We start from the raw sequence: 25,830 nt of genomic DNA on the forward strand, positions 1-25,830 counted from the left end.
TTGCCTGTGTTTGTCCCCTTCAAATCCTGTAAGAGAAACAAGAAGAGGATACATGATATATAATGTTATCAAGGATTTAAATCACCGTCAACTTCATTCCGATAATGCTAACGTCACCGCAATTTAAATCCCGAGAATAAATGGTATACTAAAGCTCTTCTTCTTCTTCTTCTTCTTCTTCTTCTTGCTTCTCCACATTCTTTTTTTGACAGAGGTGAGATGGGAAAGGAAGAAGAGATTGTGTTGTAAATTGTCTTAGTTTCAGCAACACTAGGTTTATATAAAATACATTCATGGACAGTGTGTGAGACAGGTGCCAATGGCTCAATGTTGCAAAGAATAAGAGAAAGAAGACAAAAGTGTCAAATTTCATATTATTCTCTCATGGGGGAATATCTTATCTTCCACTAACTACTATTATTCTTTTTTATCAAATCTAAGGGAAGTTAGGAATTCTTTTGATCCTTAATATTTAGTTATAATTTTTAACTACATCATTAAATTACTAATATATTTATAACTTTATTATATTAATTTATAATTTTAGAGAAATCAAATTGTTCTGATCGACATTGTAACAATTGGTACGTGCCATTTTAGTATTTTTCTACTAAGATGTGTATAGGTTGGTTAAAGGTTTTCATATTTTTATCTTAATTAATTTTATTTTTATAATTACATTTAAAAATAAATTGTAACTATTTAAATAAGTTATTGTACTTGTGCTACGTCTAATAAGAGTATTATTTTTCACTATGTTTTAGTATATGAGTTAGTAATAAATTAATTTCAATTGGCAATTTTAGCCACCCACATGACTTATTTTTGGAAAATATAAAAAAGTTATGTACTTAATTTGAAAATGTCTTACTTTTTACAAGAGTTTTACTCTCTTTTCCCCACCTTAATTTCAAGTTTAGATTATGCTAACTCTTCTTTATTTTATATCTAGTGTAATACATTTGAGTTAAATAAAATTTTTCCTCATGTTATTATACTAGTAACCAAACGTGGTATTAATTAATAATATTAAATTTTATGTGCATGTAATTAAAATATATTTATGTATATATATAGTATATATGAAAATAATTTTAAAATATAGATAAATTCAAATTGTATATTAAAACACAACGGTATCGAAATAAAATGATACGTAATTTGATACAAGATTGATTAACTTGGATCAAACTATAACTTTACAATTTTAAGAGAAAAACCCTAGTTGCCCTTGGCATCACCTTTCTTGAATAAAGTTTTAAGATTTAATTTTATTATTAATGTTAATATTTTTTCAAAAATTCATTAATACATTCATGCAAACATTTTGAAGTAAAATTTGGCAATAAATATTGATGATGTAAATTATTACAACTTATTACCATAAAAATACAAAAGTAATTAAATTTTAAATACTAATCTTATTATAAGTTGTTATTATTATATATGTTCTTTTTATATAATGTCTAAAACTATTTATAAGATCTCCTTACTCTTAAATAGGAAGATAATATATTCTAACGTACTCAAACCTACATATTCATACACTAACAATAACATCAATACTAATTAAATTAAAACTCAATCAATTATAAAAATAAAAATTAAATCTTAAATTTTATGTACTCAGATAATATTTTGACTTTTTTACATTAAATTATTATACTCTTCTGATAAAGCCAAATAATGAAAGAGGAAAGTTAGATAACAGGTGGAGGGCTCCCATTCTATAGAAGAGAATGAAAATTATAAACAAATGGAAAGAGACATTAAAGGCAAGTTTTGGCAGAAAGGTAAGATTATATTTCAATAATCTAAAGGGGGAAGAATATAGAAGAAGATTATGCCCCCTTTCTTTTTCATATTTTAGGGTACAAAATGCTTTGCACCATCCATCTATTCCCTTTACTCTTCCTTTCACCATTCCAAATTTATTACACAATATAAACTTTGCTTTTAAAGAGGTGCAATGCTAAAGTTAGTTCCTTTTTCTTGGAATTTGTTTATTTAATTATTACTAAATTTGATTTTTAATTTTTCAAAAAAATAAAGTATTTGGGAGATCCTTGTATTATAAGGACGAGATTAAATTAGTCATTTGTTATTAAATAGATTGTTTTAGTCCCTATACTATTAAAAAGAATTAAATAAGTCAAATTGTAATGGAGCTAACCCTTACTGTATAAAAAATATCTTAAAACTATTTTTTAATTGCGTTTAATTTCAAATAAAAGATTTCATTTATAGAACCATAAAAATTTTTAAAATATTTTAATAGCATAAAGACTAAATCGATCCATTTAATTGTAGAGTGATTAATTTGATCAAATCTCTATATAGAGAGATTTCTCAGGTACATTTGTCTTTCAAAAAAAAGTTGTCGAAACCATTTTTTTGAAAACCGGGAGTCGACTTTAGTTTTGAAAATGGTAAACAAAAATTGGGAGTCGCCACCAATCTTTTTTGTTTAGGTGTGATCGGATCACCTAGAAATTTGGTCATTTTAATAAAATATTTTGATTTACTAAAACAACGATTTTGGTCTACGAAATTTGAGAAAACAGGTTCGGGAGTCGATTACGTACGAGGAAGGATTAGCACCCTCGTAATGCCCAAAATTGATACCTAATTGATTAATTAATGTCTTGATGTCGAAAGTTGAAAAGATTTTAAAATAAATTTTAAAATATGATCCTTTTTTATGAATGTTTGGATAACTCGAGGTGGATATTAAGATTCTCTTATTCCGAAGAAATAAAATATCTCATCCAGCACGTAAGACACGACATTTCGAACCTTCGATACCAAAATCATCTCATGATTTACAAAACTCATGCATTGAAATTTTAAAAAGGATATTCGATTGTTCGATCAAACGATAAATCGAAACCCAACACGTAGGGCACGATTTCTCAAAATTTCCAAACACGAAATATTGCCTGTTTCAAATTTTTACGATCCCTTTTTATGAATGTTCATTTTACGAAAATATTTGCATAAATCGAAGCGGATGCTAAAGACCTTCTTATCTCGAAGTAATTAAACGTCACATCTAACACGTTAGGACACGACATTTTAAATTATCGAGAATAAGCTTGTCTTTTGATTTTCAAAACTCATGCATTTTAATTTCAAAAGGATATTTGATCATTTGGATCAAACGGAAAAAATCGAAACCTAGCACGTTAGAGCACGATCTCTCGAATTTCCCAAACACAGAATATTACCTTTATTAGAGAATTTTCTTTTTATGAAATAATAGCAAATATGAAATTTAAAACGATGTGTATTTATTTTGTTTAGAACGGTAATTTGCGAATAAGATTATTATGTCAATAAATAATAAGAATGTGAATATACTAAAAACGGTTCACAATAATCACATAATTTGTACTATTTGATATGAACGACCAAATAAGAAATAACTAACATAAGATAACGACACAAAAATAATAATAAAATGATAACAATGATGAAATCTAAATTAATAAATGATTAAAATAAATAAACACAAAGGCAAAATAAAAGAAAATAAGAAACAATTGTAAAATATGATGAAGGAAATAATACATGGAACAAATTAAGATAATCAACATGAAAATGACTTAAAACAACAATATATGTAGCAACTTAAAACCAATAAAGTATAAAACAATTTAAATTAGAGCTATATGAAACCACTTGACATGAAATAATATAAATTTTAAAGAAATAACTTATGGAAGAAATTTAAAATGGTTCAAGATAAATAATATATAAATTTTAAAATAAAGTATAAATTAATTTGAAATAAATAATTTATAAAGCAATTTAAAGTAAATAATATATAAAATAATTTAAAATAATAATACAAAATGAATTAAAATAAATAATATGGTAAAATAATTTAAAACAAATACCATATGAAAAAACTTAAAATATATAATAATAAAACTGTTCAAAATAAATATTATGAAAGATTTATAATAAATAAAACAAACGAATACAATATAATGAAGATAAGATGACAATATAATAATGTATGTATACACGATATATATTTTTAAAAGAAAAGTGAAAGCTAGCAATAATAAATAAATAAATAATATTAAAATAAAATGGATTCATAAAAAGGGTTAAAATTAAGCAAAGGATTAAATCGGGATTAAGACGGAGTTCCGGGTCTAAATCGTAATAAACCGATAAATAGATTGGGACTGAAGTGAAATGTGCGTAAAGGAGGGGGATTAGAAATGAAAATAAACCAAATCCCGAAATGAAGCGTTTAAATGCAGATTAGAATGAAATTGACATAAAATTCCTGGGCCAGATTTTAAAAAAAATAAAAAGAAGAACAGGTGGCCTAATCCAATAGCAGTGCAAAAGAGAAGGACTGCCCATGCAAATCACTCATTTTAGGCGCACAGACCCCTTCTCCTTTACCCAAACGGCGTTGTTTTATAGTTCTATAAGAACCATGTTTATTTTTTTTGTTTAAAACATTTCACTTCACAATTTTAAAAAAAAAAAACCTAAGAAAGGAAATCCTCTCTTAAGAACCCCCAATCCCCGGTGAAGCAAGTCCGGTCAACTTTGCCATGGTTCCGCCTTATACAGTGGCCGGAGACCTATAAACCCACCTTTCTCACCGATTTTTGGAGCCCATCATCTATAAAGCATAGATCCAAGGCCAAAACTCCAAGAACATGGCCAAAATCGGCGGAGCAACCAAGAAACGCATGTTTCTTCTCCTTTTCCGATTTGACCCGAATGGAGAATGGCCATCAACATGGTAAGTTTTCTTTCCCCCTTTATTTTACTACTATATTATTATCGTATTTAAAAAAAAAAGAAAAGCAATTAGAATAAACAAGAACGAAGCCAAAATCACCAAAGAAAATCACCTTTTTAATCCCTCTGTATATCTCTTTTTCGTTTGTATACATGCGTTTTTTTAAAAGAAGCCGAAGCAGAAAAAAACACCATCATTGTTTTTATAGACCATTACAAACTATTTGTTTGTTCTATTTTTGTCGTTTTCTCATTGTCTACTTCTGTCTTGGGTGTTTGCTTCATTTTGCAGGCCTCATAACCACGTGGAGGCAAGCCGAACAGCGGTGGCACAGGCGAGGGTGGCGTGGAGCGCTAGTTAAGTTGAAGGAGGCTAGGGTTTGTTGGCTGAAAAGTTTGATAGCTAGTGGGCTAGGGTTTAGCTTAGGCCTTGTAAATTGGGTAGGATAGGTTTGGGTATGTTATTGGGTTTTGAGTATTTTTTAATTTAGGCCATTTTAATGTATAAATTGGACTGTTGAAGCTTTGGACTTTTATTATTTGGTTGGCTTTACTATTTTCAAAATTAGACCAGGTCAAAATTGACCTATTACAAAAGTTAAATAGTTTTTTTTGACAAAAATATTGACTAAAACATATTTTTTTAATGATATTAGCGTGGCAACCCGAATGTACTTCACATTGACATAATAATATTTGTCTTATATGTTATTTCATCAAATAAGTTAAAATTTCTAAAATATTCAAAATATATATAAAAATTTTAAAAATAACACGAAGTTTAAACGGATTGTCATGCGGGTTGTAATGTTTAAAAATTTTAAAAATAACAAATCAATTTTTTTTATTTACTTCCTTTCATATGAGCGTAGTATCACGATTCCTAATATTTAGTTTTTGATACAATATCTAGAACTAATTATAGCTGCTCCCCAAATCTTGAATTAGAGGATAAGGTATTTTAGCGCACTCAAACCCACGTCCTCCCGTACTGGCAACGATGTTGATGCCAACTGAGCTAAGACTCAATCGGCAGTTCAACTTTTTTTTAAGGGTTAATGATCAAATTTGACTCTTAAAAAAAAAAAAGTCAAATTAACTGAAAAATATCAATTTGACAAAATATATAAATATTTAAAACTAAATTTGATATTACACCTTTTAAATTTAATTGACTTATGTAATTATACTAAGAAAAAATGATATTAGTATGTACTCATTTATCAATCCAAATTTAGTATGAGATATAAATTTTTAACAAAATTTATCAAAGAGTCCATGGGCTTACTCCCAAAGAGTAAACCTAAATGTTGCATAAACTTAGGATGAAGCCAGGGGCTGACATGGGCCTTGGCCCCTTTAAAATGTAAAATTATTATTTAGGTCCTTAAAATTTTTTAAAAATTTTAAATTAGTAAAGGTAAAATTATATTTTGGCCCCCTAAAATTTAAAAAATTTAATTTAATCCTTCACAAATTATAAATATATAAACTATAAAAAATTAAAATTTCATCTGCCCCCTAAAAATTTGTTCTGGCTTCGCCCCTGTATAAACTAAAACCCGAGCCCATGGTAACTAACCCGAAGTGGCATTTCTCGTGGTTCTTATAGGGAAGAGGCAAGAGTAATAAGTCAAACGATTAGAGATCAGAGACGAAATTTGATATCCAAACATTAGGATTGCAAGTGAGTGTGGAATTGGCCTTGTCGATGACTACCCGAGACAAGATGCTCCTCTGTCGTGCGAAGATTCACGATCCAACGCCTATACTCTCATGGCCAATCCCGCTTCCCTTAATCATAAACCAAAACACCAACTAAAATCAAAACGGGGCAACGCAAAAGGAAAACCAAGCTTTAGCGCCTCCAATCCAACACTAATGAGGATGATTTTGGGGAAATATATTTGATAGTATTAGAGGACGTAAGTGTAACTTGTTGAACTTTGTCAAAAATTTTGTGTTCTTTGTTGTTTTTATTTTCCTTTTAATAACTTCTAGGTATAATTGTAATAATATATTTTGTTATTAAATTACATTGCATGGAGATCTGTTTAAGCGAGATTATTATTTATTTTAAGGAAATACGATTGATTAGTGCATATATTTAAACTTCGTAAGAGTAAAATTGTTACTCCGATGCTATATATAGATAACATTCTATTAGCAAACACAAGTACATGCTCATTATATGAAACCATGAGATTATTATTTAGTAAATTTCAAATGAAAATTTTAGTTTACTCTAGTCTTCAAAAATAGACATAAAAAGAGGAAAGCGATGGAGACAGTCTCTTATGCATTAGTAATGGAAGTTCTACTTATTCACAAGTTTGTATATGCTTAGATATAATATTTATAATAAATATAAAAGTACGAATTTGAAAAAATTAAAATAACATGAATATATTTTATTTTTCATCATATTAGTAAATTCATACTTAAAAATAAATAAAATATTTACTTTAAAATTATTAGTTAAAAATAGTTGAAATAAAATAGAAATTGTAATATGATAGGCTGTCGAGACCTACAAAAAAAAAAACTTACTTAAAAATATAATATAAGTAGATAACGACAAGTCAAGTTGTATCCATGTAATGACCTAATTTTCAAAGGTGTCGAACGTTGATTCGAGATCACTAAATTCGACAAATGAGTAGGAAATATTATTAATTTAGTGAGTATAAGTTAAATGTGAAGTTAGGAATAATTTTGAAATAGTGAATAGTGTACTAAAAATAAATACTAAAATAATTAGAATCGAAAACGAGGTATCGAGACCTCGAAAATTTTAAATCGAGCCATAAATATTTTTAAAAATATTTATAGAGTGTTAATAAGTTATTATTAAAGTTTCGTCAAGAAATTTTAAAGTTCTGATAGTTAATTGAACAAAAAGGACTAAATTGTATCAAATGCAAAATTGTGGGAAATGATTAAATAGCTTAAATGATAAAAGAAAGAGGGTTTAAAAGGAAAATAGACCTAAGGTCTATTTGGGCTGGACGGCAAGAGCATGAAATTAGCAAGAAAATAAGGAGAATTAAGGGTAAAATTGGAAAATTATAAAATTTACTTAAAAAATCTAGGACTAAAGTGGAATTATCTAGATTTCTCTTTATTTTTCTGCATTGTCATCAGCAAAAACGCCATGGAAGAGTTCCCTTAAGCTTTTTTTTCATATTTTTACTTCAAGTAAGTTCAATTCTTGATTATTTCTTGAAATTTTTGTGTTTTTATGACTTTTACAACTAGGTCCACTTGTTGAATTCATTAGTTTTTGATTCTATGAAAGAAATTGAAAGTTTCTATGAATATGTTCTGGAAGTATATGATTATTTGGTATGGAATTAGAGCTTAAAATTGTTTATATGCTGATTTTTTTGAAATAATTGAATAGAAAGTGAATGTTTGGGACCTAATTGTAAAAGAGTTTGAAGTTAGAGTTTTATGTGGAAATTATGAATTTAAATAGTTATAAAATAACTTATAATGTCTATGAAAAGTATTAATTGAGAAAATTATCTTAATTGAGGGGTTAATTGAGTAAGGACTGAATTGTATGAATTGTGAAATTTGGGGCAAAATGGAAATCAACATTTTGCACTAAAACTGTTTTGGACAGCAGCAGTAGTCTAACTTTGAAAAATCACCAAAAATTGTAGAAATGGAATTAGAGGATGAATAAAATATAAAATTAAAGCTTATTGAGTCTAGTTTCTTATAGAACAAATTATGTAAGCAATGGAATTGTAAATCATGAGATATGATGAATTTTGTGAGATAAGGTCAGAATGATTTCGGGTTCCCCTATTCTGACTTTGTAAAATCATAAAAAATTGGATAAAAATAATTATGGGCTTAAATTTATATGTTTAGAATCCTGAATGAGTCTATTTTCAAGAGAAATAAATGAAAACATCATTCGAATCCTGTACAAGGAGATAATTAATTTTTAATGAAGAAGGGTCGGAACTGTCAGACAGCAGAACAGGGGGGACTTCAATGAATAAACTGTATTAATTGGCCCAACAAAAAATTATGATTTTTTTATGGTAAGAAGATATGTGAGTCTAGTTTTAGGGAAAATTAGCGGACCTCAATTTGGAGTTCCGTATCTTCAGATATAAATAATTTAGTGACTATGACACAGGTGGATAGCTTGAATATTCACATAAGTAATTAGTGAAAATTATGGATAAAGTTACTCACAAGTGTGTTATTTATACTAAGGATGTGGATGGAGAGGAGGAGGAGGAAAAATATACATATATATATGAATGACTCGTGTATAAATTGATCACATGCCCGATTATAATCGATAAGTGTTGAATTAGAAATAATATAATGACTTATTTGGAATATTTATTATGAAATTATGATTATCGTTATAATACAAAAATCGAACTTCTGAGTTTATATGGCTAAGTTTTAGTGATCATTTGTTAATTTTATGAATTTCATGATGTGTTATTTCATATGTATTGATGATAAAATCGTGAATAATGTAAAAGCATGAAAATTGAATAAATAATCAAATTGAGCATTTCAGTTCAGTGACAAGATGAATTGAAGGAAAATACCATGGTTGGACCATAGCAACAAGTGATAAGTGATAGCTTTGGCTACACTTATCTGATCAAGGACAAATGAAAGTGATAAGTAATAGCTTCGGCTACACTTATCTGATCAATGACAAATAACAAGTGAAAAGTGGTAGCTTCGGCTACCTGATCAGTGAAAAGTGGTAGCTTCTGCTACCTGATCAGTGAAAAGTGGTAGCTCCGGCTACCTGATCAGTGAAAAGTGGTAGCTCCGGCTACCTGATCAGTGAAAAATGGTAGCTCTGGCTACCTGATCAGTGAATAGTGGTAGCTTCGGCTACAAGTGACAAGCGATTTCCGTATAAGACCATATCTGGGATATGGCATCAGTGAGATATGTGATTCGTGTAAGACCATAGCTGGGCTATGGCATCGATATATGAATATGTGTAAGACCATAGCTGGCCTATGGCATCATTATCTGAAGATGTGTAAGACCATAGTTGAACTATGGCATCGAGAAAACGAAGTACTCAATTCTGTAAGATGTTCACTAATTTGAAGAAGTTTGGTAAGTATTACATGGAATTATGTGACATAAGAAAATACGAGTTGATGAGACATGAGCATAAAACTTGGTTGATGAATGAGTTCATTTGTGATTATATATTTCTACGCCTTGAGTGTATTATTCGTATGAATTGGTATTCCAAATGAGTTAATGAGAAAACTTCTAGTATGAAATAATCTGAGTTCGAAATGAAATATCATGAAAACGTACTTGAAATACATTGGTATGTCTTGTATATGCTATTTGAATTCATAAATGTGGAAAGTAAATGTATGTGAAAATATGAGAATGGAATTTATTGATGAATACGTACATCCAAATTTATATGATAAATTTTAGTGAACATTGAAATTGGGCTCAATAAGTGATTTGGCAATTTAAATCGTGATTGGTAGGAAGAGTTAATGAATTTCATATTTATGAACTGTTACACGTATTTGTCTGAAATACGAGGAAGTGATGGTAATTGATACATAGAAATATGGAACTATGGTATATATATAAAAACATGGAATATGTTTGATAAATGTGTTCATTCATAATTATGGAATTATATACCTCATGTGTGCTATTTGCATAAAGATGATATTTCAAATACTTTGGTGAATAAAGCTTAAATACTTTGGTGAATAAAGCTTAAATATGAAATAGTATGAAATCGAAACAAATTGTTATGAAAATGTATTTAAATTATCTGTAAGTGTTTCTTGCTTCTCGATAATGCCTCGTACTCTATTCCGGCGACGGATACGAGTAGGGGGTGTTACAATCCATAAAGATCGATAATAATTTTATTTCTTAAATAAAACAAAAAATAATGGGGTTATATAAAAACAAAAACTAAATTCAAATTAAAAAAACAATAATTAAAAATTTTGGAAAAATAATGAAGCAAAATCTTATAAATTTTTATAATTTATTGAAATTTATTAGATTTATTATATTTTATAATATTTATAAGTTTTATTAATTATTAATTTTAATAACTTTATAAATATTTTAATAATTTTTCTGACTTTTTATAATTTTTATTTTTATGGGAAAATAATAGATTAAGTCATAAGTCGTGCGTGTCACTTTCTTATTAGTCTATCAATTTTTTTAACGGTTAATAGAGGATTTAATAATAATAGTAATTATAATAATTATTATTAATGACATGGGCTTAATTGGCGCAAATTTAATATAAGGGTTTAATTAATTTTTTTGCATTTTCTTAAAGGCTTTTTTGACATATAAACTTTAAAAATATAATAATTTTATAATAAATAAAAATTAAATTAAACATGTTAAAACACAATAAATTTAAATTAAATTTTTAGTCAAATTATGTTTTAGTTATTGTACCATACTTGATTGAAGGATTTAGTCTCAATAATTTAATATGGCAAAATTTAATTATTTTATCATTATTATTGTTACGCGTTAGTTTAAATTATTAATATTGTTAAAATGTCTTATTAGTCCTAGTGTAGAATACTTTTAAAAATTAAAACCGGACTTTCTTAAGTCAACTTAAAAGTTGAAATTATAGTTATTAAAATAGTTATTTTAAGTAAACTATACAATAGTTACATAACTATATAAAAAATTTCATTTTATACATTCAAAATAAAAAGATTGTAATTTAAGCACCACGTCATATAATTCAACCATTTTGATCATTCTCGTTAAAATCACAAATGACAAGTGATGTGTCAGTTAAAAAATAATATAATAACAAATTTAACCTTCAACTTTTACATATTAATATCAATTTAGTCATAAATTTAAAAATTAAATCTCAAAATTTACAAATAATCTCAAATTGATCCTAATTTTAAAAACTAAAAAATACATAAATATTAAAAAATAAATTTTAAAATATATAAAAATAAAAATATTGTTGACAAGAAATAATAATAATATATAAAATTAAAATATATAAATAAGAAAAATATTTTTCAAAAATTATAATAATAAATTAAAATTTTAAATTATATTAACATTAACATTAAATAAATATAAATATATTAATATTTAATAAAATAAAAATCACCCTGTCCTCCTCCTCCTCCTCCCTACAAATTGAGAAAAGAGACAGTAAAAACCCAGTAACCCAATTAAAGAAACTTGATTGCGTTATTCATTTTCGTTCCGTTTGAAGACAAAAAAATGGCTTACAGATATAAAATTTGGAATATTTTTCATTAAAATTTCATATTAGCTTACTAAAGAAATTCTTTAATAGTGTTATTGATTTGGAATAATAAGTAATATTAATCATAGTAAAAAAATCAACTTATTACAATTTTAAGTATAAGAAAAATTATTACAAATTTACATAGACCAAGGCCACAATTATACCAAAATTCAAAAGTAAATAATAAGGGTATATTACACCCTGGGTCACTGAATTATTAGCTAATTTACGTTTTGATCACTTAACTTTCAAAAATTATAAAATAGTCATTAAACTATTCTAAAGATTTCATTTAGGTAATTGGATTGTTGAAATCGCTATAGTATGGCGTTCTTTGTTTGTACCACATATACCAATCGAGAGCACTCATTCCCATTTTATTCTATAGTTCATTTTTTTTATGAAACAAATTTTAAACGTCATGAATCTATGAATCAAAATTTAAATAGATTTTTTCTTTGATTTCCGATATTGATCGTCAAATCAGCTTGGATTTAAGGCATGTTTTTTTACTTGTTGATGGATACTAATCTACCATATGAATCATCAATTCATTATTTTGAGCTTACTAGTCATACTTTTCTAAAAAAAAAAACTTAATAGCGACTTAATGAAATCTTTCAAATAGTTCAGTGTCTTAAATGAAAATTTTCAAATAATTTAGTGAATTCAATGAAATCTTTTAAATAGTTTAGTGACTTAAATGAAAATTGTCAAATAGTTTAATAATTATTCGTCTTTTTTTAAAATTAAGTGACCAAAACGTAAATTTATTACTAATTTGTGACTTGGTTGTAGTTTATCAAAAAAGCGTACACTTAAATGACCAACTGTACATTTTGGGGAAAAAAAAAAATCCTTCGCGATGTTCGTGGATTTGTATACGTGGCAACAACCCATTGGTTAATTTCACGTGGCACGTATTATCATTGGGTAAAACAAGTCGACGCCAGTATCCCGAAGATCTATATATAAAAAAGGGCAAACACAATTGATGGCAGATTTAGATTCAGATCGAAAAGAAGGGGTAAAAGAACTTCAATAGTTTGAGTTTAGGGTTTTTAGATCGAAGATTATGGGGCGTTTTGCTCTTCTCCTTTTACTAGCTTTCGCTTCATTTCAAGCCCTTTGCTTCGCCGCTGATGATGATACGGTAATTTAATTTTCTACTTTTTAAAACCCTTGATTTTGTTGAGATTTATTTGAAACTGTGGAAATTGAAAGCTAGATTGACTTCCTGTTTTTGTGGGTTATTTTTAGGTCTTTTATGACTCATTTGATGAGCCTTTTGACGGACGATGGATCGTGTCCGATAAAGATGATTACAAAGGTGAGTTTTTTAAAAATGATTTTATGTTTCTATTTATAGGGTTTCCTCGGTTGAATATTTTATGGATCTGTTTTCTTCATGCTGGTTTTTAGGTGTTTAGAAGTGTTGATTGATTGTGGAGCTTGTTATTGTATTACTAGAAAAGATAATATCCTGAAAAAATAATTTAAGGTTATGCTATATTAGTGCCTCTACTTTTATAGAATTTGAGATTTAGTCCCTATTTTTTAAAAGTTAAAAATTTAGTCCTCTTATTTTTCTTTAGTTTAAATATTTTAGTCCGATAGTTTAAGTAACATGTTTTTTTTTTTTTTCAATCATATGGCACTTCACATTAGGGTAGCTTAATCAATATGCCAAATTGACAAATTTTGACAGAAATTACTTATGATTTTATTGATTTTCTGAGATTTTTAAATCAAAAAAGTTGGAGGACTTCATTTCTAACCTTTTAAGATCAGGGATTGAATCTCAAATTTTGTCAAAGTACAGGGTCTAACATTATATTTTAACCACAATATAAACGTTTCAACCTGATTTGATATTTGCTATTCAAGTAGAGTTAGTGAGGGGTTTTAAAGAAATTAATAATCTAAAATATGGATAGAAATTTGATCTTTGGGGAAAGTAGATGTAGTGATCAAATATTTAATAATGTTTATGCTTTATAATCCACCATTTCTTCGATCCTGAGCTGAAGTTTAGGATTCATAATCCACCTTTTAATGCGGGATTAACTGCCTTAGAGCTTTTTGGGCTTTTTGTTCTTGTTTGCCATTTAATGCACCTCTTTGTTCACTTGGATCCAAAGTTCCAATTTTGCTTCTCTGATGTTTATACAAATTGCATTCATAGCCATTCAAGATTTAAAAGAAATCATATAGTTACCCATTGGCCTTTTTGTTATCAGTATCCCTTTACTTTTTAAGTGTGATATGAAATGACACACCCATTGGCCTATTAGATGTTTTAGGGAGTTGAAAGGTATATATTGATGGTGTTCTGGGGGTTGCAGGTGTATGGAAACATTCGAAGAGCGAAGGACATGATGACTACGGGCTTCTTGTGAGCGAGAAGGCACGGAAGTATGCGATAGTGAAGGAGCTCAATGAGCCTGTGAGTCTCAAGGATGGAAGCACTGTGCTTCAGTTTGAGACTCGCTTTCAGAATGGGCTTGAATGTGGTGGTGCATATTTGAAATACCTTCGTCCTCAAGAGGCTGGATGGAAGGCTAAGGAATTTGACAATGAATCCCCTTACTCTATCATGTTTGGACCTGACAAATGTGGAGCCACAAACAAGGTTCACTTCATCTTGAAGCATAAGAATCCTAAAAGTGGGGAATATGTCGAACATCATCTTAAATATCCACCCTCTGTCCCATCTGACAAGCTTACTCATGTGTACACTGCGATCTTGAAGCCTGACAATGAGGTTAGAATTCTGATTGATGGAGAAGAGAAAAAGAAGGCTAACTTCCTCTCAGCTGATGATTTTGAGCCACCACTTATCCCTGCTAAGACGATTCCTGATCCAGACGATAAGAAACCTGAGGACTGGGATGAGAGAGCCAAAATTCCAGACCCAAATGCTGTAAAGCCGGATGATTGGGATGAGGATGCTCCCATGGAAATTGAAGATGAGGAGGCTGTGAAACCAGAAGGATGGTTAGATGATGAGCCTGAGGAGATAGATGATCCTGAGGCAACCAAGCCAGAAGATTGGGATGATGAAGAGGATGGTGAGTGGGAAGCCCCCAAAATTGATAACCCGAAGTGTGAGACAGCCCCTGGTTGTGGTGAATGGAAGAGGCCAATGAAGATGAATCCAGCTTACAAGGGAAAATGGTCTGCTCCACTAATTGATAACCCCAATTACAAGGGTATTTGGAAGCCTCAAGAGATTCCAAACCCCGACTACTTTGAGCTTGATAAGCCTGACTTTGAGCCTATTGCTGCTGTTGGTATTGAGATTTGGACAATGCAAGATGGCATATTGTTTGACAATATTTTGATTGCCAAAAATGACAAGGTTGCTGAGTCATACAGGGAGACCACATGGAAGCCTAAGTTTGAGGTTGAGAAAGAAAAACAGAAGGCTGAGGATGAGTCCACTGATTCAGATGGACTTTCAGCCGTCCAGGTAATGCATTGGCAAGGTTACTTTGTTATTGTTGGTCTGTTCCTAAGTCTCATCCAAATAACACTTTAAAGTTGGTAATTCCTTTCCTGCAGAAGAAGGTCTTTGATGTCCTTTACAAGGTTGCTGATATTCCTTTCTTAAGTGAATACAAGCTTCAAATCCTTGTAAGTTAAATCTCAAATATGCTCCATCATATGCAAATCACTATTCATTAGTGAGATCCCTCTGAAATATTGTTTCTCTTTTAGGATCTCATTGAGAAGGCTGAGAAACAGCCAAACATCACCATTGGTGTCATCGTCTCCATTTTGGTGATTATGCTCACAGTTCTCTTCAGACTTCTTTTCGGTGGCAAGAAGCAAGTAAGAAATCCGAATCAATCTTTTTGGTCTATATGTTTGCATTTCATTCTTCCCGTAGCTTTTCGTCTTACTCAATTGATTAATTGTTGTGCAGCCAAAAGTAGAGAAGAAACCGGAGGTTGCTGAGACATCAAACAATCAATCAACCAGTGGAGAAAAGGCTGAAGAAGAAGAAGAAGAAGAAGAAGAAGAAGAGAAAGAAGGAACCGCTGCTCCTCCTCGCAGGAGGAGGCGTGACACTTAAAACAGAGGTGAATGGTGATAATCTGTTTTTAGTATGGGCAAATTTTTGGGCTTTAGAGGTGGTCTTCATAGCTGAAACATTCACGGTACCTGGTGATTTTTTTTTTTTTAGTTTTACTTGATGAAACATTATTAGATTGTATTAATTGAAGAGTGTAAACAGAGACAGTTTTTCATGTCATGTGCCTCAAAAAGCAAAAACCAAGTAGAGGGAGTTGAAGTTTATGGTATGATGGTGTTGAAACCCCCAACCTTAATGGATATGCTGGAACTTGTAGAATTTTGTTATAACTAGTCAGAAAAGTTTTATATATTTTCTCCCCATTTAGTACATCCATGCTTGTCTGCTTCAGTGGTTATCCGCATGTGCTTTTTCACTTGAGTTGGAATGATATTTTTTAGTTGGTTTTGGTTTTTTCCTGCTAAAACAAAGAAAAATACAGCCTTTAACTCAATTGAAATATTTTTATTATACCACTTACCTCCCATTAGTGTCCAAAATGATACTCCTTTGGTATTAAGGAAATCAGATTCATTCCAATCAAATTATAAACATCATTTGTTATATTAATTATTTTGAGTTGTTTACTTTAGTTTTTCTTAAATCTCTTTCAAAGAAATTGGAATAATTAATCCTTCTAATGAAGTAAATAATTAAATATAACTAATTTTAATTGTATATAATATAAGTTAGTATAATAATAATTTTAATTTTTATATATTATTATTTTAGTTTTAATTTTAAAAATTAAACATATTCAGCTTTAAAGTTTATACATTTACTTTAGTTTATTATCATATTAGTGAAATTTATGTATAATTGATGAGAAAAACTAATGTTGTGATCAATTGTTTTCGATAAATGATAAAAATTAAATTATTTTAATTTTTTAAAGAGTCTTATTCTTTTTTGGTGTAGAAGAAAAACATGTAGACAATCAACAAAGCGAACATCTTTATACAGTTGAGACCATATTACAACGGGGGATCATCGTAATTAGACATTCTTTTTCCTTTCGGCTTTTCTTTTTCGGATCTGAAGACATTGTTTTTTGAATAAAATAATTGGACTAAATCGGTTAACTTAATCGGTTATATCAGTCTTAAATTAAGAATTGTACTGGTTGATTCGAAAATGGATGATGTGACCGAATTTTATCACTTCCTGAAAATCTCATCTAAAAATTCTCTTTATGGAAATCAAACTTGGTGGAGGTCTTGCGCGAGAAATCCGAAGCTAGTTGCCTTAATTCCTTTGTTAACGCTGGTGCCCCACAATAGAACACCCCTGCCATTGCCATTCAACATCAATTTATCAGGAACTAGAAGCAAAACAACAATAGAAAAAAGCTGCAATAGTTTCAGTGTACATACCGACTCTAGCATTGTTGTGATTAACAGCAATTTGCTTATAGACCCTGCGCCAATCAGGCTTGGCAAAATGCGATTTTACTCTTGTACCCGAAACAACATCGACGCCGTTCTTAGCATGGTTGAGTGCTTGAAGCATGGTGATTAAAGCTGAACGAGCATCGCCTTCTTCGTATACACTGGTGCAGTAGTTATGGAGTTCTATCACACGGTTACGGTCCATTTCAGCTACTTCATTCATTATTCCTTTGAACCAATCAAAGGATCCTTGTTCCCTTGTCACCCAATAGAAGTATGCTCTCCTTGTCTTGAAGTTTTCTAGCCTTCTTTTGGAGTTTGAGAGACTGGTTTTATTAATAGCTGCTCCATTTCCGTTCTCAAGGGCATTCATCTTATCTTCTTCTTCTTCATCTTCTTGTTCTTCCTTGGCTTTGATGTTGTTCACTATGTCTTTGACAATGCTGATCATGGGGGTTGCTCCGATCCCCAATCCGATTAGCAAAACGATTTCGTATTTCTTGTAGTCTTGTGCCGGTGCTCCGTATGGTCCGTCGATTAGAACTCGTGGGAAACTGTTCAAATTTACCAGTGAGGTTGAAGATCATGTTGTTAGCATATCATTTATCATGTGACGAAACAACATTTTCACCATTAGCAAGCATAAAAAGTTAACTGGAGGTATTCAATCCAAATTCAAAAATGACATCATCTAGATAATTTTAAATAACTCAAATCCAAAATGATCCAAACCTGGATAACTTAAACCTAAAATTACCTGAGCAAATAATCTGACATGATCATTATCCAAATTTACTTAAACTCAAAAACCCCACTGGCTAACCCAAATGCTTTCAACCTAAAATGACTCAAACCCTAAATAATAAAAACTCGAATTATTCAAATTTGAAATGACACCGAAATCGTAAAAATCGAATTGACCCGACTTATACCGTTCTGAGGCCATCTCAACCTCCATCAAGGAAGGTTTCTGAGCATTCATTCATCTTGCCATAGCTTTTTCCTCATAATTAGCTTTTTCGTAACCGCTTTTGTTTGTTTTCAAACAAAATAATTTACTTCATGAATCAGATACAGAAGAACACTCATGAGACATAGATATTTCCAAGGGTAGTGCCTCGTCATGTATATACATGTAGCAAGAACCTCTAATTTAAGCCTATAGATCCAAATTATGCTACTAGTATTTGGGTATGTATATGGAAAGGGTATGGTTAGAATCTTTGAGTTTTTTAAAGTACCTGTTGGATTCTTACATATCCCATATCCATGTGTCGGATATGGGGTACTTGAAAGAAAAATGAAGAATCCAAGCAACATATGAAATAGAAAGAAGAAAAGATGTTGATGAAGTTAATGGTTAAGTCACTTTTTTAGAGCTGAACTTTTTTTTTATCTAAGTTAGGCCTTGAATTTGGCAATTATTCTTATATTAGGGCTTGAATTTTTTTTGCCCTAGTCCTTGAAAACTCTAAAGTTCAAGTCTCAATAGGGAACAATTGAATTTCAAGCTTCAATATGTGAATAATTGTCAAGTTTAGAGATTAACTTAGACAACAAAAAAAAGTTCAAACTCCAATTTGGGAACAGTTGCTTAGTCCTAGTCTCAATAATGGAATAATTGCTAAGTTCAGGGTCTAACTTGAACAAAAAAAAATTTCAACTCTAATATGAGAAAAATTGTCAAGTTTAAATAGCAAATAATGATTTAACCCTAAAGTTAATCATGAGTTTATGACTTACTTTGGGTTGTTAGTTCCTTGCAAGCAATCAGCTCTAAGGAGGCCACTTTTCCCATCAGTAGGTTGTTGACACACCTGGAAAAAAACAAATTCAACCTAAATCTCAGCAGCCTTAACAACATTTCCAACATTAAAAGTCTTATTATGGAGTAGTTAGGATATTAAATATGTCTGCTAAATAGATGGCTTAACAGCCTCAACTGCTCAACCTTGAAAAACAAGATATATTTTAAAGGGTTAAATCATTTTTGGGGGCTTGAACTTGGCAACTATTTTTATATTGAGGCTGGAATTTGGCAATGATTCCCATATTGGGGTTTACATTTTTTTTTCAATTTAGACTCTAAACTTGACAATTGTTCCCATTAGAGGCCTGAACATTTTTTACTCAAGTTAATCCCTAATATTTCTTTGAAATTTGTGAAGTTCAAGCCCCAATGCAGGAACAATTATCAAGCTCAATGATTAATTTGGACAAACAAAAATTCAAGCTCCAATGTGAGAATAGTTGTCTAGTTCAAGCTTCTGTGTGGAAACAATTATCAAGTTCAATGATTAATTTGGACAAACAAAAATTCAAGCTCTAATGTGAGAATAGTTGTCTAGTTCAAGCCTCTAGTTCAAGATCTAACTTGAATAAAATAAAGTTCAGAGAATGGTTGCCAAATTTAGGCCCAAATAGTAATTTAACCCTATTATAAAACTAAAGTTTAGCTTCCGTTTGTTTCATTGAAAATAACTTCCGGAAAATAATTTTTAGAAAATAATTTACTTTTCTGGAAAAGCTAATATTTTCTGGTATTTAGATGAATCTGTGTAAAATATTTTACGTTATTTAGTAGATTTCTTTAAAATATTTCATAAAATTTATTCTCAATTAAACAAACATACATTTGAGATTTTCTTATTTTTTCATTGTTTAATTGAATTTATTTTTATCTATAATTTTATATTTTACATTGTTTTGCATATATTAAAAATATTATGTTAAATTTAAATTCATTACAAAGTCATTTTTAATTATATGACTACTAAGTGAGTATTTTTATTTAAAATGTGACATCAACAAAATTGACAAAAAAATTAACGATATCAACAATTAGACTTGATTTTTAAATTTGAAAAGTAAAGGGACTAAATTCTTGAAAATAAAAGTACTAGGACTAAATTACAAATCAGTAAAGTGTACATAGATTTATGACATATTTTAACATTTATACTACAAAACATTTATTATTAATATATTTATAATTGTAATAAATATTTATTATTAAATATTAATATTGAATATTTTCAATAATATTATTTAAAATTATTATTTTTAAAATTTATTATTAAAATAAAATTGAAATATTAAATAACTTATTAAAATAATAAATTATATTAATAATTTATTATATGACTACATATAAATAATTAAAAGTATGTATAATAATATTGAAAAATATAATATTTTAAATATTTTTAAAAATAAAAATAAAATTTATAATAAATATAATAATATTAAGCTTGATTTAAGGTAATTTTTATAAAAAATAAAATTATCTCTAGATTAGCTCTTTTCCGGAGAATGACTTATGCTTTTCAAAAGGGTAAGTAATTTTACAGGAAAAATAACTTATTTTTTCTTGACTATAAGTTATTTTCTGTTGACCAAACTATTTTTTTAAAATAAACACAAAAAATATTTTCTATAAAATATTTTATATGCAAATAAATAGACCTTTAATTAATTCGTGCAACATATCCCTACCCTTTATTCATAAAACTCGGGTAACTTACCTCTGAAAATACGGTCCTAAGTTGTCGTGTCCAATCACCGAGAGTCCTTATATGAACACTGAGATTGTCATCTCCAGGGGCAGAAGTAATCGAAAATGGATGCCTGTTTCCATGTAACCAAATCATTATCATGTTAGAAAAAGAAGTTAAACAAAACCAATTACAAGGCTATGTCTGAACCATGTTCTGAATAAGTCTAAGACTTACCATTCAAATGGAGACACCGCAGCGCAATTGACAAACATGTATTGTCCACTCTTGTATCGAAAACCATGTGGTTTGGACATGTGAAGTGCTAGTACATTTCCAGGATAAACTGCAACCTGCAAATTTTCACGGGCTGAATTAGAAACCATGATAATTTTATTAAATATTGCATTGGATTAGGTAAAAGTATCATGAAGCTTTTGTGCTAGAAGTTATATTACATTTTGCCCTCTTTATTCAAAAATTAGACAAAGTAGTCTTGTATGTTAAATCAAAGAGCAAACTGATCCTTCTATTAAAATTTTCATCCATTACTACTATTAAAATTTTATCCATGTATATAAGTATGATGTACAGTGGCATGCCATGTATCACTAGTTAGTTATTCCATCGGTCACACCAGTTTCTGATCGTACAAATAGATAGAAATTTTAATATTAAATGACCATTATATTCTTTGAACTAATGTAGAATAATTAGTTTGTACATTTTTTGAGTAGAGAGAGTAAGATATAATTTGACTCCTAATACAGATGCCTTTATAGTACTGCTACTGATTGGATTATGTATAATGACAATTAGCTTACCTTCTGTATTGCAACAGCCTTGATGCTTGATCTAAGCAGCCTGGTCAATCTTTCACATAAATAAAGGAAAACTGGAATTGCCAAGTACATCCAAGTCTGCCATGTTCAACACAAATAAAGTTCAACAGATATGTTTATTACAGAACTTAGTTCTTTGTAACTCGAATTTGTGGTCATTGCTTACCGTTCTCTTGCAAAATTTATCGGTCAAGAAGAGCTTAATTCCATGGACAATAAGAAGAGTATAAACAATGACAAATAGATGGTGAGAATACCAAAAGGCATTGAAGCCTGTAAGCTTCTTGAGAGGCTTGGGAAGGTTCTTCATCTTACCCCGTCTGAACCACGGTGTGGCTAACGTGAAAGCTATAGCCATTAACACCACCATTACAATCCCAGTAATTCCTTCTACATGCCTAACAAAATGCCAGTAACTCGTGTGTTGTTTCCCAAAATATTTTATCATTGGTCTATACTGATCAGGTGTGGCATGAAGCAGGCGAGGGAAATCGCACGCCAAATGAGCTATTCCGTGTATTCCAACCCCAATTGTAATCCCAACTGCTATAACCTGTACCAAAGCATTCAAATAAACACAATTCATTCTGTAATTCCAACGGTAAAAGTACCATAGAGGCCATAGTATTAGGAGTTAGATTTCAAAAATGGACAGATTAGTCCCTGTACATTAGATCAAAGGACAAATTGATCCTTCTATTAGAAACACAATCTACTCCTAATATAGGAGCCTCCATAGTTCTTTTACCTAATTCCAACATGTAAGCAATAACTCTTAAGTTAGATAAACGTCTGTATTACCTTGTGGAAGTTGAGGTTGTCATCAAAGGGAACTACAACACCTAGCTTTGTCTTGTTCCTTAACCAGGTGATGGTGTTACGACAGACCGGTAGCAGAATCAAAGCCATATTCAATTTAAGTGTCTCAGCTGCACCTTTGGCAAAGCAAACACAATGCCGCATCACATCAAATACATCTTTTCGTCTTCGATATTCAATATATTTGTATGTAAATAGGCCACACATAACCGCAATCCATAAAGCCATCACCCAAACTCTTTGCCAGTTATCTACCAAGAAATACCTGGTGCCCCTATAGAATCTCCTCAGTGGGTTATGGTCATGTGTAGGCTTAAGGTTCTGGCTTATCATTTGGCTCAGGTTTCGGCTTTCTCCTCTTACAGATTGGTTTGGTGCTTGTAGAAGAAGCATTTCCAGGTTATTTATCTGGTTTAAAGTTTAAGAATTCTGGTCATGGAATTGAATTCAAAAGATGAAGGTTAAAGTATGTCATAGATCCCTCTATTCTTCATAAATTTGAAATTTAGTCCCTGTATCTGTATTTTCAGGAATTTAGTTCCTCTACTCTTTAGATTTCAAAATTTAAGTTCAATTATTAACACTATTAAATTTGTCAGTGTAACATTTTAAAATAGAAAAAAAAATTATTCACTTGGTAGTATTGTAACTAAAAAATGACATTGTAATGAATTTAAATTTAATAAAGTAATTTTAACAGGATTAATAGTTGGAGCTGAATTTTGAAACCTAAAAAGTAGAGGGACTAAATTCTTAGAAACAAAAGTACATAGACTAAATTCCAAATTTACAAAGATTATAGGGACTTATAACACATTTTAACCAAAAAAAAATTTAAAACACAAAAGCCAACAATAATTGTAAGGGAATTTCTTGAATCTTACCATGATGTATCCCAAATTGTCAGGGTCTAATTCTTCCATAATCAAAGCTGCATATTCCTCAGCTTGTTTCTGGATATTTGAGAGTTTGTTTGCAGAGGCACTGAGGCTTATAATCTGTGAAAGTAAATTAACAGTTAGATATAGAATAGTTACTCTAAGGAACATACTATATGGTCAACTTTTTGGTTTTATATATCAATCTTTTCATTCTATTTTAGATAGAGGAAACATATCCATATTCAACACTATATTTAAATTCAAACAACATAGGCTGCATTTATACCTATCAATTCTCACCCAACTCGACTTGACCTGTCCAATCAACCTAAATCCACACCGAGAGATGGAAGCTCCATCAAAGGGCTCAAAAATGGTAAATTTTCTATTTAGTCTCTTAAATTTTTATAAAATTATATGTTAATATAATTGTAAAATTACATTTTACCCTTCAATAATTTATGATTCATCTCTTACCTCTAAACCAATTTTTAGCTTGTCCCTGCCCCTGCCCACACCCAACTCGGTCCAATTTGACCACCCAACTCAATCCAATTTTACCATAAAAGACAACAACTTTAACTCAAATTTACCCTAATCAAGATTGATCAAAATCGGAAGAATCCGAACTTTAAAATGAAAACTCAACATTAAATAACCATGAACTTGTAATTGAAAGTGACCCGAAGTTGAAATGATCTAAATTCGTATTAGCTCAACCCAAAAACTTAAAACTTCACACCCGAAAACTCAAACCCAAAAATGATAGCATATAGTACTTGAACCCGAAATTGACCAAACACGTAACTCGATCCACCCAACTCGGAATCAGATCAGCAAAAATCAAATGTCTCGCTTAGAGCATGGCATGGCATAGCATACCTCTTTGACTTCCTCTTCAGTTATTCTTCCATCTGCATCTTTATCCACCCTGGCATTTTATCAAACACTTAACTCAGAAGGTAAGTTAAGGTGTATATAAAGCTTATTGATGAACATTTAATCCGAGAAAATGTGAAAAAAGAATAAGCAAATTTTACATGTCAAAGAAAGTTTGAAGCCTAGCATCAAAGCTTTGATTCGAGATCTGATCCCAAAAGTATTTAAGGTGAACTTTATCAATTGAATCCCCATGAAGGTTTTGTCTTCGAGCTAGTGCATCAAACAGCAACCCTGCAAATTCCTTCGACTCCATTCCTATACATTCCCCAAACTGTGAACGAGGCAAATACCCATTGTTCGAACCAGTAATTTCATCAAACCGTTTTTCAACAGCTGCCCATCCATGTCCACCATCAGTCTTGCTTATGAACTTAAGTCCTGTCAAAGCATGAGCCGCAGCGGATTTCGTCCGATCGAACCGAGCTGGCTTCTTGGTGAACGATGTTAAACGCTTCAATTCATGACCCACTTGCCTAATCTTAGCCGAAGCATTCCTCGCCATTAATGAACCCAAAGTAGTTCGCTTCTCAAGACCTTTGGCAAGCAAAGCCAACTCTGGGTCTTGCTCCAAATCGTCTCCATTTGCAGCTTTTAAACTATGAACCGCCACCGAATCATCGCAAACATCGAGGGTAATCTCAACGTAGCCATCGTCTTTCGATGAGCTCGAATCCGGGACGTTGAACCGAGCACCTTTCCTTGCTACCCTTTTGTTTAAAGGTCCACTTAATGGACAACTATGGGGAACTTTATCAGTCCCTAAATCCTCTGAACTCATATTCTTCAACACTTAATGCTGCCAATGGATTGAAAACCAGAAGAAAAATGAAGGGTCTACAAGTTTTAAGAGATGCAAGTGCTATGGTGTATGTATATATAGAGAGAAAGAGCTTGAAGTAAAAATCTTCAACGAGGTATGGAAATGAAGATTTTACTAGAAAATGATGGTGTACCTTAAATTATTGGATCTGTTGGTGTTGGGTCATTATCAAATCATGATACTATGATGGTCTATGGGTCTTTGCATATGCTTGAAACACAGTGAAAATAATATAAAATTTTAATATTTATTGAGGGAGGTGGTTTGAAAGTTTCCTATTCGACCTTTATTTCCACGTGCATGAATTTTTTTATTTTGTCTCTCTCAGGAATTTATATAAAGCTTTTTTAATGGCTTTTACTTTGTAATTGGCCTCACCTTCTTTGAAAGTGACCTGGAAATTTCTGTGGGAAAACCATTACTCCAAAGCTTTATTGGCTAATGGCTACTCCAACCCTTTTATCTAAACAATGGTTGACCATGGTGGGGGAACAAT

At 30.5% G+C, this 25,830-nt stretch overlaps 2 protein-coding genes and 1 long non-coding RNA gene across 4 annotated transcripts; 2 read left to right on the forward strand and 1 right to left on the reverse strand.

The window, feature by feature from the left end:
• Positions 1-4,308: 4,308 nt before the first annotated feature.
• Positions 4,309-5,392, forward strand: LOC108483465 (uncharacterized). Its single transcript, XR_001871092.2, has 2 exons — positions 4,309-4,771; positions 5,063-5,392. It is a non-coding gene; the product is annotated as an uncharacterized LOC108483465 (long non-coding RNA).
• A 7,637-nt stretch (positions 5,393-13,029) lies between these two features.
• On the forward strand, positions 13,030-16,458 carry LOC108451287 (calnexin homolog). The gene is made up of 6 exons (XM_017748995.2): positions 13,030-13,223; positions 13,331-13,400; positions 14,416-15,542; positions 15,635-15,706; positions 15,791-15,904; positions 15,999-16,458. Exons 1-6 carry the CDS (start codon positions 13,146-13,148, stop codon positions 16,146-16,148), a joined length of 1,611 nt encoding a protein of 536 aa, XP_017604484.1. The 5' UTR covers positions 13,030-13,145; the 3' UTR covers positions 16,149-16,458.
• A 620-nt stretch (positions 16,459-17,078) lies between these two features.
• Positions 17,079-25,554, reverse strand: LOC108461965 (respiratory burst oxidase homolog protein C). Of its 2 annotated transcripts, XM_053031025.1 has the most exons (12): positions 25,468-25,554; positions 24,613-25,310; positions 24,455-24,503; positions 23,576-23,689; positions 22,674-23,099; positions 22,039-22,425; positions 21,855-21,950; positions 21,268-21,383; positions 21,061-21,163; positions 19,280-19,353; positions 17,522-18,090; positions 17,079-17,435 (listed from the first exon to the last, which is right to left on the reverse strand). In XM_053031025.1, exons 2-12 carry the CDS (start codon positions 25,290-25,292, stop codon positions 17,326-17,328), a joined length of 2,724 nt encoding a protein of 907 aa, XP_052886985.1. In that variant the 5' UTR covers positions 25,293-25,310; positions 25,468-25,554; the 3' UTR covers positions 17,079-17,325. The 2 variants fall into 2 exon arrangements, with proteins under 2 accessions (XP_052886985.1, XP_017617485.1); XM_017761996.2 differs by having other exon boundaries at positions 24,613-25,554.
• Between the last annotated feature and the right edge of the window lie 276 nt (positions 25,555-25,830).

The sequence above is a fragment of the Gossypium arboreum genome, chromosome 7, assembly GCF_025698485.1.
Source record: "Gossypium arboreum isolate Shixiya-1 chromosome 7, ASM2569848v2, whole genome shotgun sequence".
Lineage (NCBI taxonomy): Eukaryota > Viridiplantae > Streptophyta > Magnoliopsida > Malvales > Malvaceae > Gossypium > Gossypium arboreum.